The sequence below is a fragment of the Protopterus annectens genome, chromosome 1.part0 (genome assembly GCF_019279795.1).
Source record: "Protopterus annectens isolate FY-2018-M chromosome 1.part0, PAN1.0, whole genome shotgun sequence".
In the NCBI taxonomy this organism is placed as follows: domain Eukaryota; kingdom Metazoa; phylum Chordata; order Ceratodontiformes; family Protopteridae; genus Protopterus; species Protopterus annectens.
In genome coordinates, this window is record NC_056725.1 from 698243419 (window position 1) to 698263300 (window position 19882).

Below are 19882 nucleotides of genomic sequence, written 5' to 3' on the forward strand. Positions count from 1 at the left end.
GCTGGAAAACACTTATTGATACTGATACGTACACATAGCTGGCACATTCCTTGCCCGTGGATGTTGGACCCACTTGTCCAAGAGCACCCTCTTCCTACGCTTCAAGTCAGCAAAGTGGTGGCAGATCTACTCACCAGTCCGAGGGATGCCAGCGGCACTGGTGAGATCACATGTGAGATTGTGCCAGGCCTCCTCTTTGTATTGGAAGCCCTGGTACTGGTCCTGCAGCAGTCTCCCTTCCTGGTCTTTTACTAGGAGTGCAACCATGACCCTGGCTTCTGAATGCCCCAGCACTGCACCCAAAAATGCATACCTTCACCAGCACCAGCCATAGTGGCTGCAGTGATGAGCTACAACTGATTATGGCTGTCTTCTCTCCTGCGAGGTTTAAATAGAGCTGATTTCCCGCACTTTGTCGTAATTGGACTGTTTTGAATATGCTGAGCTAAGCTAAGCATTGGACAAACCCACTTAGCTAAGATGAGCATTGCTTAGAGATGGTAAGCAATGCTCACCAGTCCACAAATCAACTTAGCTATTCTAATTATTGCTAAGCATACAAATTTAAGCAATGCTTACTCCGGCAAACATAGCTTAGCACAATTTAGCGTTGTTCAGCTTTCATTTTTGGACTGTCAGGATTGTGGGGTTGATTCCTTATTAATGACATATTATGTTATGTATGTTTCCCTTCCGTAAGAGCCCCCTATTTGCTTTCATTGCATTATATTCTTTTGTGGCTGTATATGAGACGCTTGTGTTTATATGGGGATTTCACATCTTTACTACACTGACTCCTCACATTTGGATCTGCTACACAACCGTAAATAACAAATATATATTATTCACTACCTATTTATAAAAAAGATACTTTTACTGCTGTTTTCTCATTGGACTGCATTGGGGCTCAAACCATGAAATGACTGCATGCTAAGCGGACGCTCTAACCACTACGCTATTTCACTTTGACTGTTTTGGCTCTATGTTTCTATTTAGCTCCTTTGGATGTTTCAGCTGTGCTGTACACAGCTGCAAGAAGCACACACCTGCTCAGCTATGCTTAAACTTTATTGGGGATTGAAAAAAATGAAATAAATGCTTTATTTCTTTACTGTAGGGGTAAGCACATTTCTTTCTGCATCTTAGGGCAGGACATCTGGACAACTACATCATACATAGGGGAATTGGTGTAAATGTTCCTCTCAGGAACATGCTTACTTATTTGGTATGCCAGTATGTACACTGGCATCCATTCTGGACATTATCTGTGCTGGACCATTGTTGGAGGCTCTGCTTTTGTATGATTTGTAGTGTATTTTGTCCGTGGACACAGTTATGTTATGATAACAGTGTCCGCAGGCACTGTTAGTTGCTTTGGAATTGCCATACGGCAATTCTAGAGTGCAGGGGCCGTGTGTACTGTGTGAGCACTGCTCGGACAATGCCCCCTGTGCTCGTACATGGATTGTCTTTGTGTGGAGAATACAGCAGCACATCTTCATTAATATGCAAGGCGCGCTGCTGTTCTACAAGGGCAGGATCAGCTCCATGCAGGAATAGCACTATTCTTGCACAGAGCGTACTGAATCCCGGGGTTATACTATCATATCAAAATAGAGACAGATCCAGATGACATCTTCACTTTCAGCTGGGTGCCAGTCATTACCAATTCAGAGCTCTGCCCTTTGTACTTACCACAGCCCTCAGGGAGTTTACGAAATGCATGGCAGTAGTTGCAGCTCACTTGAGACTGAAGGGATTCCATGTGTTTCCATATCTGGACAACTGGCTCCTCACCGTCTCCTGCAGGCATCAACACACCAGGGACTATTTTCTCCATCTTAGCAACTCTGGACATTATGATTAATCTTGCAAAATCAAAATGTGCACCAGTTCAGAGCCTGGATTTCATCGGAACAGTATTGGACACAGCAACACAGATAGCATCTTTACCCTTCCACCAAGTTACTTCCATCAGAAACCAGGTTCAGATTATCCTTTCTCATCCGCAGTATTGCTGACTCATTCAATAAACACTTTACTGAAACCATTCTGTCTTTGACTAAACAGCACAATCTTCTACCCACCCTCCCTACATCAAAACCTCATACTGTGTCCACAGTCTTTTCTTTTTCATCAGTACCTATCCTCTATATAAAAAAACTTATATTGAAACTTAAGCCTACAAAACCTGCAGCTGACAGTCTCCCCTCTGAATATTTAAAAATATCAGCAGAAACCCTTGCTTATCCAGTTTCTGTCTTAATTAATCAGTCCTTATCAGAAAGCTTTTTCCCCACAATGTGGAAAATATCCCACATCATCCCCCTCCCTAAAGGTGGCTCCTCCACTGAACTTTCCAATTACCACCCCGTAGCCATCCTTTCTCCACTTCCCAAGATACTTGAGAAATGCATCCTTTCTGAAGTCTTAGACTACGTCTTAGCTAATAACCTCCTCTCTAACACCCAGCATGGCTTCTGGTCATACCACAACACAACTACCGCGTTGTTCTCTTTCACTAACGCTGTCCTTCATCATAAAAATAATTGCCTGTTCTCCTCTGCTCTGTTTCTGGATCTATACAAGGCTTTTGACATGGTCTCACACAAATTACTAATCTGTGTTCTCACTAACCTGTCCTTTTTTCAATCAGCTACTGATTGGTTTCACAGCTATCAAACTGGCTGCCAACAGTCAGTTGTCTGGCATAATGATCTAATCTCCTCAACTTCCTGTAACACTCGGTGTTCCCCAAGGCTCCATCCTTGGTCCCCTACTGTTTTCACTATTCACCAATGATCTCTTCACAGCCACCAAGCATGCTTCTCTTATACATTATGCAGATGACTCCACCCTCATCTGCTCAGCCCCAGCTATACCTGAACTTCACAAGATCACGCAGGATGCCTTTTCATGTGTAGAAAACTGGCTATCTAATGCCCAGTTATTAATCAACCCGAGCAAGACTAAAATGCTTATCTTCCCACCCATTAAATCTAACCCAGTTATCCCCCACTTTAATATTCTAGCCAAAGACAATACTGTCATCTCCCCAGCAGAACACAACAAACTACTTAGTGTTGAGACTGATAATCTCAGATTTGACGCTCATATTTCTCTTACCATAAAAAAGTTCTCAAAAAAATAGGTGCATTGTACGGAAACGAACAATTCCTCACCAAGACAGCCAGAATTTCTGCTGCCAGTTCCCACCTAATCTCCACTTTACTCTATGCCTCTCCTGTAATTACCTACCTTAGGCAAACAGACCTAAACAAGCTTGAAGCTTGCTACAATAAAATTGCTAAATTTGCCACTGGTGCATCTTATTGCAGCCACCACTGTATCTCACTTAGAGAACCTGACTGGCTTAAACTCCCTCAACTTCTTCACCTGAATCAACTCTCTCTTGCCCACAAGTTAGTAAACTATCCTCTTAAAGTCCCATCCCTTCAAAACCTTCTCCAGCCCTACTGCTTCACTAGACCACTTTGCTCCAGCAGCAAAAATCTATTTCTAGTAACCAAACCCAAGAACTCAGTGGGAGAAGCATTATTCTCTTGCATCATATCCAGATTATGGAACATCCCCTCCTGTCTATAACCCCACTACCTTCTTGCATTCACTTCAAGACTCGGCTAAAAACTCAGTTAAAAAAGTCTGTGGTTATCCCCATGCACCAATCCCAAGTAGTAACCCTCCTTTTGCCCTCCCCTCACCACCCTGCCTCACACTGTCTGATCATTGCATTCCTTCTTCTGCAGTCTCTGGGTCACCCTTTACTCTCCCCTTCCCTCCTCACTCACTCTCTCAGACCTGTTATAACATGCTTAACTACTTCACTTCATCTCAACTCCAAATACATATCCAACTGACTTACACGTAGCTTTCTCTCACTACCACGTATACTACTCACTCAGTCTTCTCTCTTACTCCTCTATCTTCCCCTTCCATCCCATTAGCCCTGCTAGCTTGTTCCACCTTCGTGTGGAGCATCTGCTTTATATCTGAGTTTAGTGCAATATTTGTATACAAGATTTAGGTATATGAGTTTAGAATAGTATTCATGTGTACTTAGTACTATCATTGTATACATCCTACCCTTATTTCAGCCTCTAGCTAGATATTGGTGTATCTGTTCATTACTATGTTTCATATTGTATGTATATCTAATGTTTGCTGCAGTATATATTATTTGCTGTTGTATGTATATTCAATTGTTCTTCATGTACACTGCTGCTCATTTGTTGTTCTGTGGAGCTTTTCTCCCCAGGCCTCTGCTGAAAAAGGGCCTGTGTGCAGTTGGAATTTCCCGATGAATAAATAAATCTGGGATTAGTCATCTTGAAAATGGTCAGTAGTATAGGGTTAAGTATGCCTTTTAGAAGCGAGTATTGACTGTTTCATGTTTGAAATGTCATTGATATGTATATGCACTACTGAAGTGGTTTATTTTGATTATGTTGTTCCTATCTGAACCAAAAAATTTAAATTAAGAATGATAATGCATGTTTTATAATTGTACTTTTTAATGTTTTTGTGACTTTTTTATAGTGTTTCTGTAACAAGATCCAAAGATGTTCCACCATTTGGACCTGCAATACCTAGTGGAGTTAAATTTCACAAATCTGATGTCTTTAGAGACTTTCTCTTGGCTAAGCTGATAAATGCAGAAAATGCTGCACATAAATCGGAAAAGTTTCACCTTATGGCTATAAGAACTAGACAGGAGTATCTGAAAGATCTAGCTGAAAATTTTATCACAAGTACGCCTATTGACTCGGGTGGAAAATTTACCTTAATCTCACTGACTTCCAAAAAAAAGGAGAAAAACAAACCTCGTCTGGGTGCTGAACTGTACAGTTGTGGTACAATCACATGGAGAGTTTTAGCTCAAGATTTTGCCCAAGGTGGAGAAATTGACTGTATGTTTGGAGTCTCTGAAGAGTTTATAATTTTAATTGAACAAAGTAGTAAGGAAGTTGTATTTAATTGTCTTTGCGGAGATGTCATTGGTTGGACACCAGATACTTCAACACTTAAAATTTTCTTTGGCAGAGGAGATCACATTTTTGCGCGGACAGTAGACAGCAATCCAGATGACGTCAAAGAAGTTATTCAGAGATTAAAAGTAAGTTTAGTTTTACAAGGTTTGTATTTTCTTTAAATTTGACATTTGTGTACAATTTGTTTTTCAAAATTTCATACCGTTTCAGTTAGTAACACGCAGTGGTGCTGGAATAGCTTGAATAAAATTGTTTATTAAATTTCAGTGCAATTTTCTTTTTATTTTGGGGTCAAGATCATGTCAGAAGAAACTGCTAATGTTCTTTTACTTGGTAAGTGTAGGATAACCAAGGGAACTGTCTTTAAATTTCATTGTAGCTTTAATCAACTGCAGTGAAATAGAAGGATAAAGCCCTGACTTCGTCTCACGCAGATGATGGAACTTTCACGGGAGGATGGGCATGTCAGTCCTGGGGGAAAGGCAATGCAGCAAGCTCTGTCATGCCATTATGAAATACTGGCCTGGAGATGGGAATTTGTCTCACCAAGTCACCTGCTGGTTTGTTCCTTCTTGGTAGAAGAGCAAAAGCATGAAGTTGCAAGGCAAAGGGCATTATGTGCCTCCTCGGTGACACAGATTGCACATCCTCTCCACTCAAGGGTGAAGTTAATACAGGCAGAAACACTCACATAGCCAAGATGCCATGTAGGGCACAAACAACTCTCATGGCTATCTGAATGACAACTTCTGTTGATATTCCTCACCCTTGTGTTCCTGGCTCTACCCCCACCACAACAAAGCAAATTGGCTCAAGCCCAGAAGAGGGAGGCTTGGTGGTCAGCAGGTACAGCTGTAAGAAAGACCTAGAAAAAAAGTCATTGTAACATTCAGTATTGTTCTGCCATAGCCTAGTAAGCACCCTAGAGATCATATTCACATGGTCCATAATTCCTAAACTTGACATACTAGTTTGCAAACAAGCAAGAGTTACTGCTGGAAAAGGAGAGCAACCTGTGAGAAGCATTTTGAAGTCTGTTATATTTTTATAAATAATTATCAGTGTCAGTGGAGAAACCGGTATCACACTCGCTTTTGGTGCAGAAGGCTGTGAGTTTTAGTCCCACACCAGGTAAATCGATTGCTGACACTGTAGTGCAGTATTGGGGGGAGGGTGCTGCATTCCTGTAGGTGTCATCCTTCAGCTAAGATGTTAAACTGTCTGCTTGATTTGGTGTAGCTCAAATGGATGTAAAAGATCCCACTGCACTTATCAAAAAGAATAGGTAAAGTTCTCCGATACCCTGTCCAAATTTCCATTAGTAATGTAAATACCACATTGGGTCTCCTCAGAAAAAAAGGCTACTAACCTAGTGAATAACCCAATTAACAAACATTGGATAGATAGGGAGTAGATAGATAGATAAAATATTGATTCCTATGGATGTCATGATAATGAATAGAAGGTTTGTTGTTTTACAAAGGGCTAATAAGTCAAAAAAGACAAAACACTAGTGGGTAATCGAGGGAAGCGGCTGTAATTCATAGGTGTTGGTTCAGCATGTAAGAACATTAAATGTTGGATTTGTGTAAGGAAATCCAAGAGCAGGACTATGTCAGAATGTTTTGGCAGTGAAAAAATGTGGGATGGTTGACAAACATAGGAAACCAAAGGGGGATCAGAACTAGGTAGGTAAAATGTTTGGAAAGCACCTGGGAAGGGCCATTACTTTTTCTCTATGTTCTGAATCTGTTTATAGCCCTGTTTGACGTGCATTTTGTAATTTGCATGAAGCTATCATTATCTGAATAATAATGTGTTTTTGTTTATGTTGTTAAATAACCTTATATTGGCCCTGATCTGTTTAAATAACCAGTGAGGGTAATGTTAACTGTGAACATTATGTAAAAAAATGATTCATTCAGCTAATATTTTGCTTTAATTTATAAATTAACAAGTTTGCATTTTGTTAATTTTTTTTTGGCATGTCCACCCTTACGTTTGGCTGAGACTTTGTACCAGAGAATGCGTATGCATTTGTAACTGTCATAAACAGCAGTGAAAGGCAGTCATTAGGCCCCTTTTATCTGCTTTCTGCATAACAGTAGCTCACTTATCTTTGTACCATCAATGCCAAAAAAAATAAATAAAAAATTGGAAGGTGTCTTCATATCTTGCCTCAAAAGCCTTTAACCTAGTATTTACGTTCTGGACCCTGAAATTGTTGAGGCTTAATCTGAGACTGCAGAATTCTTCAGCCCAGTGAGTGCCCTCCTAGTTCTCCGTGATCAGTGAACAAATTATGGCAGCATACTTTCTTCATCATCATACACATTTTATTACTTCTTCCACAACTTAGAGGCAGGAAATTGCTGCTTGTTTTAAGATGCATCCCTGTTAACTTTACCGACTTCTCACTAAATAATGGCTGTGAGCCAGACTGGTTTATCTGCTCATGCCTAATTGGAGTTGAGATTAAGCTTAAAAGTTAGTGTCACCTACAGTCACCCTGACTTTTTTTTTGCTTATGTAAATACATTAATCTTTTTATCATCAAACCAGAATTTGTGATCTGAAGTAGTTTACTTCATTTGATCTTCAACCTGTGAGGTACCGGATCTGTATCGGATCCGAGCTGGCAACTTCACAAGCATCTGATCCGAGCTCCTCCCCTACCCATTATACACCACCACTACCTTCCAACCCTCAGATCTCGTTTGCTATGGCTTCGCAATGCATCGTGATCCCTGAGCTCTGGGTCGTGAGTAGAGTTTTTGAAGTTTCTGAATCCTTTTTGATAGTTTCAGTGTGTCTGTTGGTAGAGTAGCCTCCCCACCTCACTGGTGCGTCGAATGCAAATAGTTTTCTACTTCTAGGTAGTTGTTTTGTAGTTGTTAGACTTTCTCCCCTCCCCCCTCAGCTTTCTGTGTGCTTGTGCTTCTGAGTGTGTGGTGGGTGGTCAATGTCTTTTGTAATTTCTTTGGCTGTGGTTATGGCTGATAAGCCAAAACAAGTTTTTAATTGATGTACAGTGTGGCCACAAACTGTTGCCTGCCGATGGCCACACTCTTGTTTGTTCTTTGTATGGGGGCTGCCCATCTCTCCACTGACTGCACTATTTGCGTGGGTTTTAACCCATGAGCCCTTAAAGACCATAGGGCTAAACATATGATGAAGGGCCTTCTTCCTTCCACGGAGCTGGCTGCCTCCAGTTCTGCATCGGTCACATCTGTGACCGCCTCTCCTTTGGCTCCCACCCTCGCTTCCCCTATATGCCAGGCTGGGACTCATCCTCCTTCCACTAGGCCTGTGGAAGGAGAGCATAGAAAGGGCAGAGAGAAGGAGAGAGAGCACAAGATTGACAAGAGGAAGAGGTCCCTGGTCCTTTCGACTCCAGCCGGGCCTCCCCCTAAACTTCAGACTAGGCACTGACCTGACTCCCCTCAGCTCTGATCTCCTAGGTTTTCACCGGAGCCAGAGGAGCCCTGGCCATCTTCTAGGGCTTCGGTTCTCCGATCCATCAGGTCAGAGTCCATAGCTTTGTCACGGTTTACCCGCAGTCTTTCAGAAGCTGACATGGATAAAATGATGCGGAGATTTATTAGCACACAAATTCATATGGGAGTCTTGCCGGCCCCCTCTCCTTCTGGAGGTGAGAGCTTGCTTCACTTCTTTACACCTATATCTCCTTCTCTGATCCAGCTCCCGATTTCGGGGTACATGGATCCAAGAGGTTCCCTAGTCAGGGGGTTATTGCTGATGGTACCTGTTTCTTCGATGCCGGCAGTTGCTTGGAGCTTGTCGAATCCGACTAGCTTGGATCCGAGTGGCTCTCAGAGCTGTAGTCTGCATGTCGGATCGGAGGGGTGAAGTTCGGCGCCACTCTTGTCGGGTCACGGCCACCTCCTCGGCACTCTGTCCACTTTGTGCCTGGCTCCGATCCCCGCGTCAGATCTGGGGAGAGCGGCTCCCTTACTAGTGTTCCAGGAAGCTCAGTCTCATTCAGCATTCAACATTGTGGAAAAGGTGCTCTCCAATGGGTCGAGGCCCCTGACTATATCTTCGGAGTCCGCCCCGACTCCCTCTGCTTTTGGTGTGACTCCCGTCATTTTATCGCAGGGGCAGCCTGTGCTCGAGGGCCCCCAGGCAGTTTCCCTTGAGGAACAACAGGTGGTTTGCGAGCCCGCTCTGGAGTGCCCCATCAGATAGGTTCCTTGCAAGCTAACGTGCAAGAGGAGCCACTTGTAATCCTCTCTGGAGTCCCTCACTGAGGACACTGATTTGGATGATGGGGAAGGTTCCCCCAGATCACCTCCCGAGGATGCCTCCGAAGGAGACATCATGGAAATATTGTGCCAGTGGGGAGGTTGGTCTACTCCACAACCTTCCACGGACGAATTGGTGTTCCTGGAGGCTTTTGGCATGGGCCAGTCTACTTCCTGGGTGTCCCCCCCGCATATCCATTAGTGGACTTGGTCACCTCGCGGGCTTGGAAGGAACCGGACACCGTGGAACTAATCCCAAAGCGCCCAAATAAAATCTTAAACCTCCCTGCAGACAGACCTGCTTGGAGTAAAGGGTCCCCAGTAGACACTATAGTGGTAGCAGCTGCCACCAAGAGGGAACTAGCACAGGAGAGTTCCTCGGTTCATCCTCCTGACCGTGAGTCTAGGACGATGGATCGTCTAGGGAAGTGGGTATATGCGTCAGCAACCTTTTCTATAAGGGTGCTGAACTATCTGGCCCATGTTACTCGACTACAGAGCGACCTGGTTAAGGAACTGGCTGAGTCGCCCCCCACAGTCTGTCGCAGGATGAAAGGTGTACGTTCTCCGCGAGGATGGCTACCTTGACAGCTGTTTCTAATACGGCCATGCTACTCCTCTCGCACACTACCAAAGGAGAGGCTAGGGCGGCTGGGTCCGGCGTTTCCATGAGGCGTCACGCCTGCTCAGGTTGTGTCAGTTCACGGAACCATTCAAGGCATCTTTTGCGAATGTCTCTTATGATGGTTCTTACCTCTTTGGAAATACCGTCCCTGAAAACCTTGGTCCAGAGTGAGAAAGATGGGAAGGAGCTGTCTGCTGTTGGAATCTGCTTCTCGAACCCTGAAAGATCCTTTTCCTGGAATCAGCAAGGGCAAAAGAAGATGTGGTTCCAAAAGTCTCAGTATTCTCGGGACACTCAGGGCCCTTCTTCCCCTAGAGGCAGAGGGGGGATAGGACAGATGCCGGCCCAGAGGCAGAGGGGGTCCGTTGAATGTTGGGTCTTGAGAACCGTTCTCGGACAGGCCCGCACAGCAGCCCTGAGGAGTTGCCCAACTGCTCAGTTGGGGTTGCCAGTCATTGCACTTGATGGTATGGGAGTCCATGTCATCAGACCATTGGGTGCTTCAGATAATTTCCAGGGGCTATTCAGTCCCATTTCTGGTTCTCTATACCCCTTCCAGACACCTCTCAGACGTACCACCCGCGCTAATTTCCAGAGGCTATTCAGTCCCATTTCTGGTTCTCTATACCCCTTCCAGACACCTCTCAGACGTACCACCCGCACAAAGGGAGGCAGCAGCACTAGAGGTTTCCAAGCTGCTAAAGAAACAAACCATCAAACCCATCCCCCTAGATCAGTCTGGATCGGGCATCTACTCCAGGTTCTTTTTGGTGCCAAAAAAGACAGGGGACTTCAGGCCCATTCTGGACCTGTCTACTCTGAACCTGTCAGTTGCCAAAGAGAAGTTCCGGATGGTTACCTTAAGTCCATCCTGCCGTACCTGCAAGAGAGCGACTGGATGTGCTCATTCGACCTCCAAGACGCTTACTATCACATAAAGATGCACAAAAGCTCCAGGAGGTTTCTCCCATTCTGGCTAGGGGCCAATCATTATCAGTTTTGAGCCCTACCCTTTGTTCTCATCACAGTCCCTAGGGTGTTCACCAAAGTGATGGCGGTAGTAGCGGCTCACCTGATGCTTCAGGGATTTCAGGTCTACCCTTACCTGGACAACTGGCTCCTTACTGCTCCCACCAGCCGTCTACTTTGCCAGACCAGAGACTATTTCCTACACCCTGCACACCGTCTAGGTATTACAGTTAACACACATGATCTCTTCTGAACCCTGTCCAGGTTATAGATTACATAGGAGCATGGATAGACATGTTACAGACAAAAGTCTTCCTGACCTCGGAGAGAATTCGAAGCTTACAGATGCATATCGCTTTCATTTATCAATCTCATCTTCCCTCAGCAGAGTCGTTTTTAAGGGCCCTAGGTTCTATGGCAGCAATGATCACACTTCTACCGTGTGCTCCCTTACACATGCGAGTACTTCATTGGACTTTAATGGTGCAATGGTCTATGTTGGATGATCCGTTGATATACCCAATACACATATGCAAAGTCTGCAGGTTGTTCCTTCCATGGTGGATGTATTCTTTGGAAATCTTGGAAGGACTCTCTTTTGTCACAGCCTGTGCCCAAGCCACAGTGACCACAGACACCTCCCAGCTGGGGTGAGGGGGGAGGAATTGCTCGGGAAGGACAGTCCAAGGCATGTGGTCCCCTATCGAGACCAGTTTGCATATAAACATTCTGGAGATGAGGGCAGTCCTTTTAGCGTTGCAGGCCCTTCATGCCTTTCTACCTCTGGGAACCATTGCAATTCAGTCAGACAACATATTGGTGGTCTGGTATATCAACAGACAGGGAGGGCCCAGATCTTACCCCCTTTGTTGTGAAGTCATGAGAGTTTGGGAACGGGCAATCTCCACTGGTCATTTTCTGATAGCAAAGCACATTCCGGGATGGTCCAACATTCTGGCAGACAAGCTAAGCCGGACTATTCCTACACCTTATGAGTGGTCTATGAATCCTTCAGTAGTGGAGCAGATCTTTCTAGAGTGGGGTCGGCCTTGCTACAATCTCTTCGCATCTCCTTCCAATGCGAAGTGCAGTGAGTTCTTCGTTCTGAACCCCCCCCCACCTGGGGAATCCCCCAGAGATGCTCTAGTTCATGCTTAGCTTCTCAGTCTTCTTTATGCTTACCCTCCTGTACCCCTTATTCCAAAGTTCCTCCAGAAGGCTCGTCGACTGGGGAGCAAAGTGATCCTCATCGCTCCGTTTTGACCTCGCGAGGTATGGTTGCCCTAACTCTGGTCTCATCTTCTAGCTCCTCCTTGGATCTTGGATCCCATTCTGGATCTCATCTCTCACCCTTCGAGGGTCCCTCATCCAAATCTGGACAGTCTGAAGCTCATGGCTTGGCTGCTCCAGTTTCCTTAATTGCTAGTACTCCTGGGTTGTCTTCTTCAGTCAGGACTATTCTGGTGGCAGCTCATAAGTCGTCCGCCAGGAAGATTTATTGCAGCAAATGGAAACGTTTTTCCTTTTGGGCCTCTCAAAGGAATTTAGATCCTTTCACGGCTTCCATTCCGGCTATCCTTGATTTTTTGGCAAACGTTTTTCAACAGGGGGGCTAGCTCATCTACAGTGAAGGTTCAACTAGCCGCCATTTCTCATTTTCACATTGGTGAGAACTCGGCTTCTTTGGCATCTTCCAGATTGTGCAAAGCCTTTATCAAAGATACCTTCCTCTTGCGTTCTCCGGTCAAAGATCCCATCCCCCTGTGGGACCTTACTATGGTACTACATGCGCTGGTTGCCCCTCCCTGTGAACTTGCAGCAACGGTAGATCTTAAGTTTCTGGCTTGAAATACAGCCTTCCTAATGGCTATCACCTTGGCTAGGAGGGTCTCAGAACTTCAGGCGTTGTCTGTCAAGGTTCCATGCATGGTTTTCCATAAGGGCAGGGTTTCTCTTCACATCAGTCCCTCCTTTCTTCCAAAAGTGGCATCCAGGATCCATATCAATCAGACCATCAGTTTACCTGTTTTCTTTCCAAATTTCACAAACAAAGTTGAATATAAGTTGCATTTGTTGGATGCTTATAGACCGCTACATTTCTATTTGCACAGGACCAGATCTTTTTGTAAGTCTGACCAGTTGTTTGTGTCCTTTTCTAAACCAGTTTTGGATAAACCTATTTCCAAGGTGACCATTGCTAGGTGGATTTCTCTATGCATCCTTCAGATCTACAAGGATAAAGGTTTGTCTCCTCTGGGTCAGATTAGAGCTCATTCGACAAAGCCCATGGCTACTTCTGTGGCCTTTTGGTCTAGAGTATCCTTAAATGACATTTGATGTTCTTTGTGTTTCACTATTGCAGTCATCACATTTGGGTTATCTGCCTGCAGGTAGCCCTCAGTCGGCCTGAATACCAGAGTCTTGGGATTTCTGCGTCTGATGCTGTCGCTTCTTCCATGACGTCTGGTCATCAGGGGTGTAAAACATGCAGCCGTTGCAATTACATCAGTCTTTCTTGCCGTGCGGTGGCTGAAGCAGAAGCAGTTCACAAGTGCCGGTCGGCCGCTCCTGAAATTTTCATTTTTTGAGTTTCAGACCTGAAGTCTTCTAAAAGATAAGTACCCCGTTGGGAATCCTTTTTTCTTCCTCTAACCGATGTCAGAAAAAATTAATAATAGTCTTGCCTATGGAAAGCAAATACCTCACAGAGATTTTCATTCTTACTGCGTCACCTGTTTAGGCCCAGACCACAATGTCCCTCGCTGTCAGTTTTGTGCCTTGTTCAATGCCCGAACTATTTGTCATCAGGCTATTTTTGTCACTTAATTCTTTCTTTCTCGATCTCCATATTCCGAAATGGCTTCGATAAGCCATCTGACTACCGATCTTCCACCCAGGTGTTAAGTAGCTGGGGACTCTGTACCACAGGTTGAAGATCAAATGAAGTAAACTACTTCAGTCAGATAAAGAAGTTATGTACTCTCCATAATGTTCCATCTGAGTAGTTCTACTTCATTTGTCTTCAACCGTCCCTCCCTTCTTCTCCCTGGCTTTACCATATGGGCATGTTTTATCGGTGGCACATTGTGTGTGGTAAGGTGGTTTGGATCGGGTTGTTTAGTGTAGGGTGCAGCAAACTCGATCTGAGGGTTGGAAGGTAGTGGTGGTATGTTTTGGGTAGGGGGAGGAGCTTGGAGCTCGGAGCAGATGCTTGTGAAGTTGCTGGCTCGGATACGGTACACCACATGTTGAAGACAAATGAAGTAGAACTACTCAGATGGAACATTTTGGTGAGTACATAACTTCTTTTTCTGCAGCTTCCAACTTGCACTGGGACTAAACACATTTAGAAATCACTGGACAGTACCCTTTCTTGATGATTCTTTACCCAAGTAGTTCCATTCCCCAACTGCAAGTTTCGTCCTAACACTCCCTGTTAGATAATGCTCTTACCAGCCCACCACGTTTTTTTTTTTTTTTTTTTTTTAAAAGCTCACCATGTTTTTTTACTTTTCCTTTTTCAGTGACTGCTGCACCATCACCACTCATTTCTCTACCAAAAGATCAAGTGTTGAGCATACTGTTCTCTGAGCATTTTGTACTTTGAGAGCAAAGATATGCTATTTTGAGTAAATGGGCAGATATGGATTGGCCCTGTCTATTTTCAGAAGATGAATGTAACACAGTACCTGACTATATGCCAAATAGTATGTTGCATATGAAAGATAAGTCATCCTACTCTTGTCTAAAAGTATTAGGCATACTTCTGTACCTTGGCTAACACCGTATGTTAGAAATGTAGCAATTGCCAAGAAAACAGTTTTGGAAGACCTTTGAGATGATAAACACCCAATCTTGTTATGTAAGTTCCTGCATAGCTGGAAACAGCTTCTAAAAAGACAGTAAATATGGCTAAAGGTAAATATCTCAAAACTTGACAATCTAGAGTACTAAGAAATCGGATTTTTTTTCCCCTTTTTTCAAAAGAAACAGCAGGCTGATGAAATCCACACCAGCTGGGCATCTAAAGTATAATATTGCAATGTACTGATTATAGTAAGTGTTTTTTGCTGTTCACTGTTCCATTACTGACTTTTGGGATGGCTGGGGGTGACCTCTAGACCTCTTTTCCCTCCCACTACTGGTCCAGCAGAGATTCACTCCCACTCCAACATTGTGCTATCAGCGATATAAAAGGGTATCTGCTAGTGCCATCTTCACATCTGTTTTACTGCAGTTCTATGAGCTTCTTGATTTTTTTGGATGCATCGTCTGTCCTTTGAGTTGGCCTGAATCTAAAGTTCTCAGGTAGAAACCCCCACTGGAGAACATTTCTCATCTTTGCATATTGTGGTTTTTGGCTATTGCAGATATCAAGTTCCAAGTGAATACTGCACAGGGACTTCTATCACTCTCTCTCTCTGCCTTTGTCAAGAGCACAACTGCCTAGTTGTTTCCAGTGTGCTTTTGCTTCTTTCAACCAAAGGACCATAACATGCATGGAATACTGTCTCCAGACTTTATATTACTGAAGAGGACTTTCATCTGCTGCCGTTCTACTGTAGCGTCTGACGGTTCTTCCCTAACTACTCCCAGAGGGCGAAAAACATTTAGAGAAATGCCCAAAGAAGTAGAACTTTTGGGAGACTGATATTACCCCCAGGTTCAACAGCCCTTAGGCTTGAAGGTTCTGGTGCCATTGAGGTGACTTTGCAGACCTAGTATCTGTAGTGTATCTCAGTGGAGACTTCTTATGCATCCCCTAAGGAGGCCAGCACACCGTCGACATATACAGCATGTTCTTGCAACAAGAAATCTCTGCACTATTAGTTGATCCTGAGGTCTTATCACTGGCTTTAGGCTCTGACATCCATCTTGGGGAAGAGTAGCATTTCCGTGCTGTTTGTGCAAAGGAGATTAGATTGAGGTTTCTTGCATATGTTCACACCTTGAGGTCTCCAAGGAAGACCATGCACCCAAGCACAGACTCAAGACAAGGCAGGAGAAAAGGTTTTTTGATAAGCTTACCTCAGCCTATGCTGAGTGGGCCTCAGCCCCCTCTTCATTCCAAGCTGTCACATAGGATCTCTTCAGGTTAGCTCAAGATTTCATGGAATTTTTGAAATCCAGACATCCAACCTCTGAAGAAAAGCCAGTGTCAGAGTTGACCATTTCTTTAAAAAAGGGTGGGGGTATTCTACCCAAAGGGACTCTGGCACCTCATATTCAGAAGCAAAATAATTGGCCTTTGTGCAACAGATGTCTCCAGCCTCTTACTTTGATACTGAAGGCACCTTATCCTCAGCTTCACCACTTGAGTAGGTTTAATTTGGGATATCCTTAACAGGATGAAGAAGACCTTCAAATTGGAAGCAAAGGCGTTTTTTCTGGTTCATATCAAATACAAAAGCTTTATTGGCCTGTCAGAATCAAGCCTCTGGCCATCCATCCAGTTCCAAAAGTCCTGGATGATGCATTCTACATTCTTCCTTGCAACTTGACTCCCACTACATGTCCTGAGAAAGTTGGACCATTTTGCAGGGTCCACGACTATCATTTAGAAGAACAGCTGTTAATTCAGAAATGCTCAACTCTTCGCCTCTCTCCCTCTCATGTAGTTTCTCAACCCCACCCCGAAAATAGAAGACAAGCTAACCTACTTTATGAACTAGGGCAAGAGGGTCCTTCACATTATTAAATGTGGTTGCATGGTATCCAGGGTTTTTTTTTATTCCAGGAGGCCTGCATGAAGGTCCCGGAAAAAGAATGGTATGGGTTCTACTCCAAGCAGTTTCTATTCCCAAGACAAAAGGGATTTTGGAGGCTCATTTTGAACATCTGATAAGCAAGCTCACGACAGCACTAAAGCTCAAAATGTCCTTATAGAGCCTGTTGCTCTTCGATTTTTCTTGAATTCACATGGTAACCTTGTATATAAAGGGCACCTACTTTCACATCCCAGTAGTGAAGGTGGACAGACGTATCCTAAGATTCAAAACAGGGAATACCCTGAAAAAGGCTTTCATCCAGGTAAGGACAAATGACCATGCTCTGGGTGACCATATATTTCTGGCTATGGCCTTTGAAGATGCATACAAGGCTGTGTAAATCACTGTGAACATTTCCAGTCCTTAAGACTTAACCCTAGGCTGTTCAAAGTTGATTATGTCCCCAGTAAGGAGAGTTTTATTTATGGGAGCTCTTCTGGATACAGAGAAACAGAGAGCATTCCTCCTAGAGGACAGGATACTTTTTCATACACAGTATTTCAAAAAGGTTTCGAAGCTGAATGAGTTATTGGTCAGGGAGTTCCTCAAAATTTTAGGATACAAGGCTCCTGTGTGTTGATGGCAAGACATCACAAGATAAAGTTGCAGTGTTATCTCAAAAACAGGTGGTGCCTACATGCCTAACCCTTAGAGTTCCATCCTGCTACCGTAGTTCTCTGTAAATAAGACCTAACCAGAGAATAATGGCTAGCATGGTTTTCCAGGGTGGTCACGATGTAAGCCCTACCCCAAAAATAAGCCCCAGTTAAGATCGTTAACAACACATGACTGACGTGTTGAATTATAAAATAAGAATATTATTGGCACCTGTTGACTGAGGTTATCATACTCTGCTCACCATTTTCGGACCATTCGGACACCCAACTTCTTCTCTTTGCAGAAAGTCGTAAGATTCTTTCCCCAGGAGTCCTCCAAGATTCTTTCTGTAACCCTAATCCTCACTCGCACTTGACGGTTGAGATCCTTGGCCCATAAACACTGGCAAGCGTACTTTGATTGGTCAAAGTAGAGACAACGCACGTAAAACGTGCGGACTTGGTAATGGACGTGTGTGGTTGTGTCTTCTTAACCGTGCAATTTTGTGTTGCCACTCCTGTCTCATAAGTCTTCAGTTGAAAGAAAGAAGAGCTATTCCGTCAAGTACAAGAAAGGAATAATGGAGGACTCCTAGGAAAATAATCTGATGGCTTTCTGCAAAGAGATGAAGTTGGATCTCCGAATGGTCTGAAAATGGCGAGCAGCGTACGATAACCTCAGTCAACAGGCCGACGAGGGAAATTCTAAATAGTGCAAGTGTGGATCAGATCGGCAACCATTATTTCCTGAGCTGGAAGACATCATCTGTGAATGGATTGCTAACAGGAGAGCAAAGGCTTTGGTTGTGTGCAGGGCTGATATTCAAGCATTTGCCCTTGCAATGCACCACAGTTAGAAATATCCCCAGAAGAATTCAAAGTATCACAACATTGGCTGGATGGCTTCTTTCAGCGATATAAACTGTCTCTACAAAGATCAACCAACACTGTACAAGCTGGAAGATACTGAAGTTGTTAAACGTGCACTTGCATTTAAGTCCTTTGTTGATGGCATCGACTTTTCTAAATACCAACTCTCCAACATGATTGCGGTGGATGAAACTGCAGTGTTTATGGGCCAAGGATCTCAAACAACAGTTGATCAGAGGGGTGCCTCATCAATCTACATTCCCTCCACTCGTTATGATAGTACACGTGTTACCTGTATTTTGGCAGTTCATCTAGATGGAAAAAAAACCCTACCTCTAATCATTAGTAAGGGCAAGAAAGATAAGACTGAACGTGTTTCAGGCATTTACATTCTTGAAACTGAAAAAGCCTGGCGCACACAAGCAATTATAAGGAAGTGGGTCGATGTACTGCTGCCACTTGTTTTGCGAGGTGGCGAAAGAGGTCTGCTAGTCTGGGATTCGGCCAGCACTCACCGCGCTAAAGACATGAAGAACTTCCTTGCACAGAGAAGAATAGATCAAATAATGATTCCTCCAGGAATAACTGCCTATCTCCAGACTCTTGATATTGCAATAAACAAGCCATTCAAAGACCAATTGTGCATGGAACTCAATGACTAAACTGAAAATAGAATGGAGAGAAATCAGTGTGGAAACTCTGTGAAGGCTAGCCTGCAAGAGGTCGTGACTTGGGTGAAGAATTCATGGGATACAATCACTGTTGCCAATGCACTACAAGCAGGCTACTTGGACAAGCAGTGCTCATTTAAGGAGAGCTCTATTGCTAGGCATGACAAATTGGGGCCAGTGGTTCTACGGGAAGTGGAGTCACAAGAAACTCAGGCCTGAATTCGGGGGTTGGAGACTTATGACAATGTTCCAGAAGAAGATGACACGACTGTATTTGAATAACTTTTCCGTTATCGGGGCAACAGAACGGATTGCTTCTGCTTTCAGCTGCCAGCAAGCTGTTGTCAGTTTTTTGACTTTATTGTATTAAGGTAACGTTTCATTATCAAGGGGTAATTACAAAGTAAGGCCACTAGTTCCCAGACTTCATTTTTATGACTTTCCATTATTCTTTTCTTACGGTTTGGGTAAGGAATAAAGAAAGCATCACCACTCAGAAAGTGGCAGTTATTCACCTGTTTTATTCCCCACCTCCAATACACATGTATTGAGATTTTTCTGCACTTTCTGTTAAACATGAAAAAACATGAAATATTGCACTGTGGAAGCCAAGGTGGAGATATTCTGAAGTTGAAATGTTTGTTGCACTGTTTATGTAGAATTCTCACAAACTGTTAATGCAATACCAAGAATTGTTCCCCAATAACAGAAAAGTACCAAATAAATGTCAATTTGTGCACATGAATACATTTTGATTTGTTTACATGAATAAATGTCGATTTTTCTACATGAACATGAATAAATGTCGATTTATGTACCTGAATAAATGTAAATTTGTGTACATGAATAAATGTAGATTGTTGAAGGGAGGGTAAATAAGGCATCCTCTGATAATAAGCCCTAATGCGTATTTTGACAAAGGAAAAAGTATAAGACCCTGTCTTATTTTCAGGGAAATATGGTATTATCTTGCTTCAGGAAAGTTATCTAGGTGGATAAATCAAGCCCTTCAAACCTGTGTCGAAATAAGGGATGCCACTGTGATATGGCATATCAACATACAAGTGGTGGTTTATTGTGCAGATTAACAATGCAGGCATGGAAATTAT

At 43.7% G+C, this 19882-nt stretch overlaps 1 protein-coding gene across 3 annotated transcripts in view; it reads left to right on the top strand.

Moving 5' to 3' along the window:
- SIPA1L3 (signal induced proliferation associated 1 like 3) overlaps positions 1-19882 on the top strand; it is a 3185962-nt gene that overhangs the window by 1100887 nt on the left and 2065193 nt on the right. For all 3 annotated transcript variants that reach the window (XM_044062280.1, XM_044062270.1, XM_044062288.1), the window contains exon 8: positions 4558-5134. In XM_044062280.1, coding sequence (XP_043918215.1) covers positions 4558-5134 — 577 coding nt within the window. The remainder of the gene's footprint in view (positions 1-4557; positions 5135-19882) is intronic.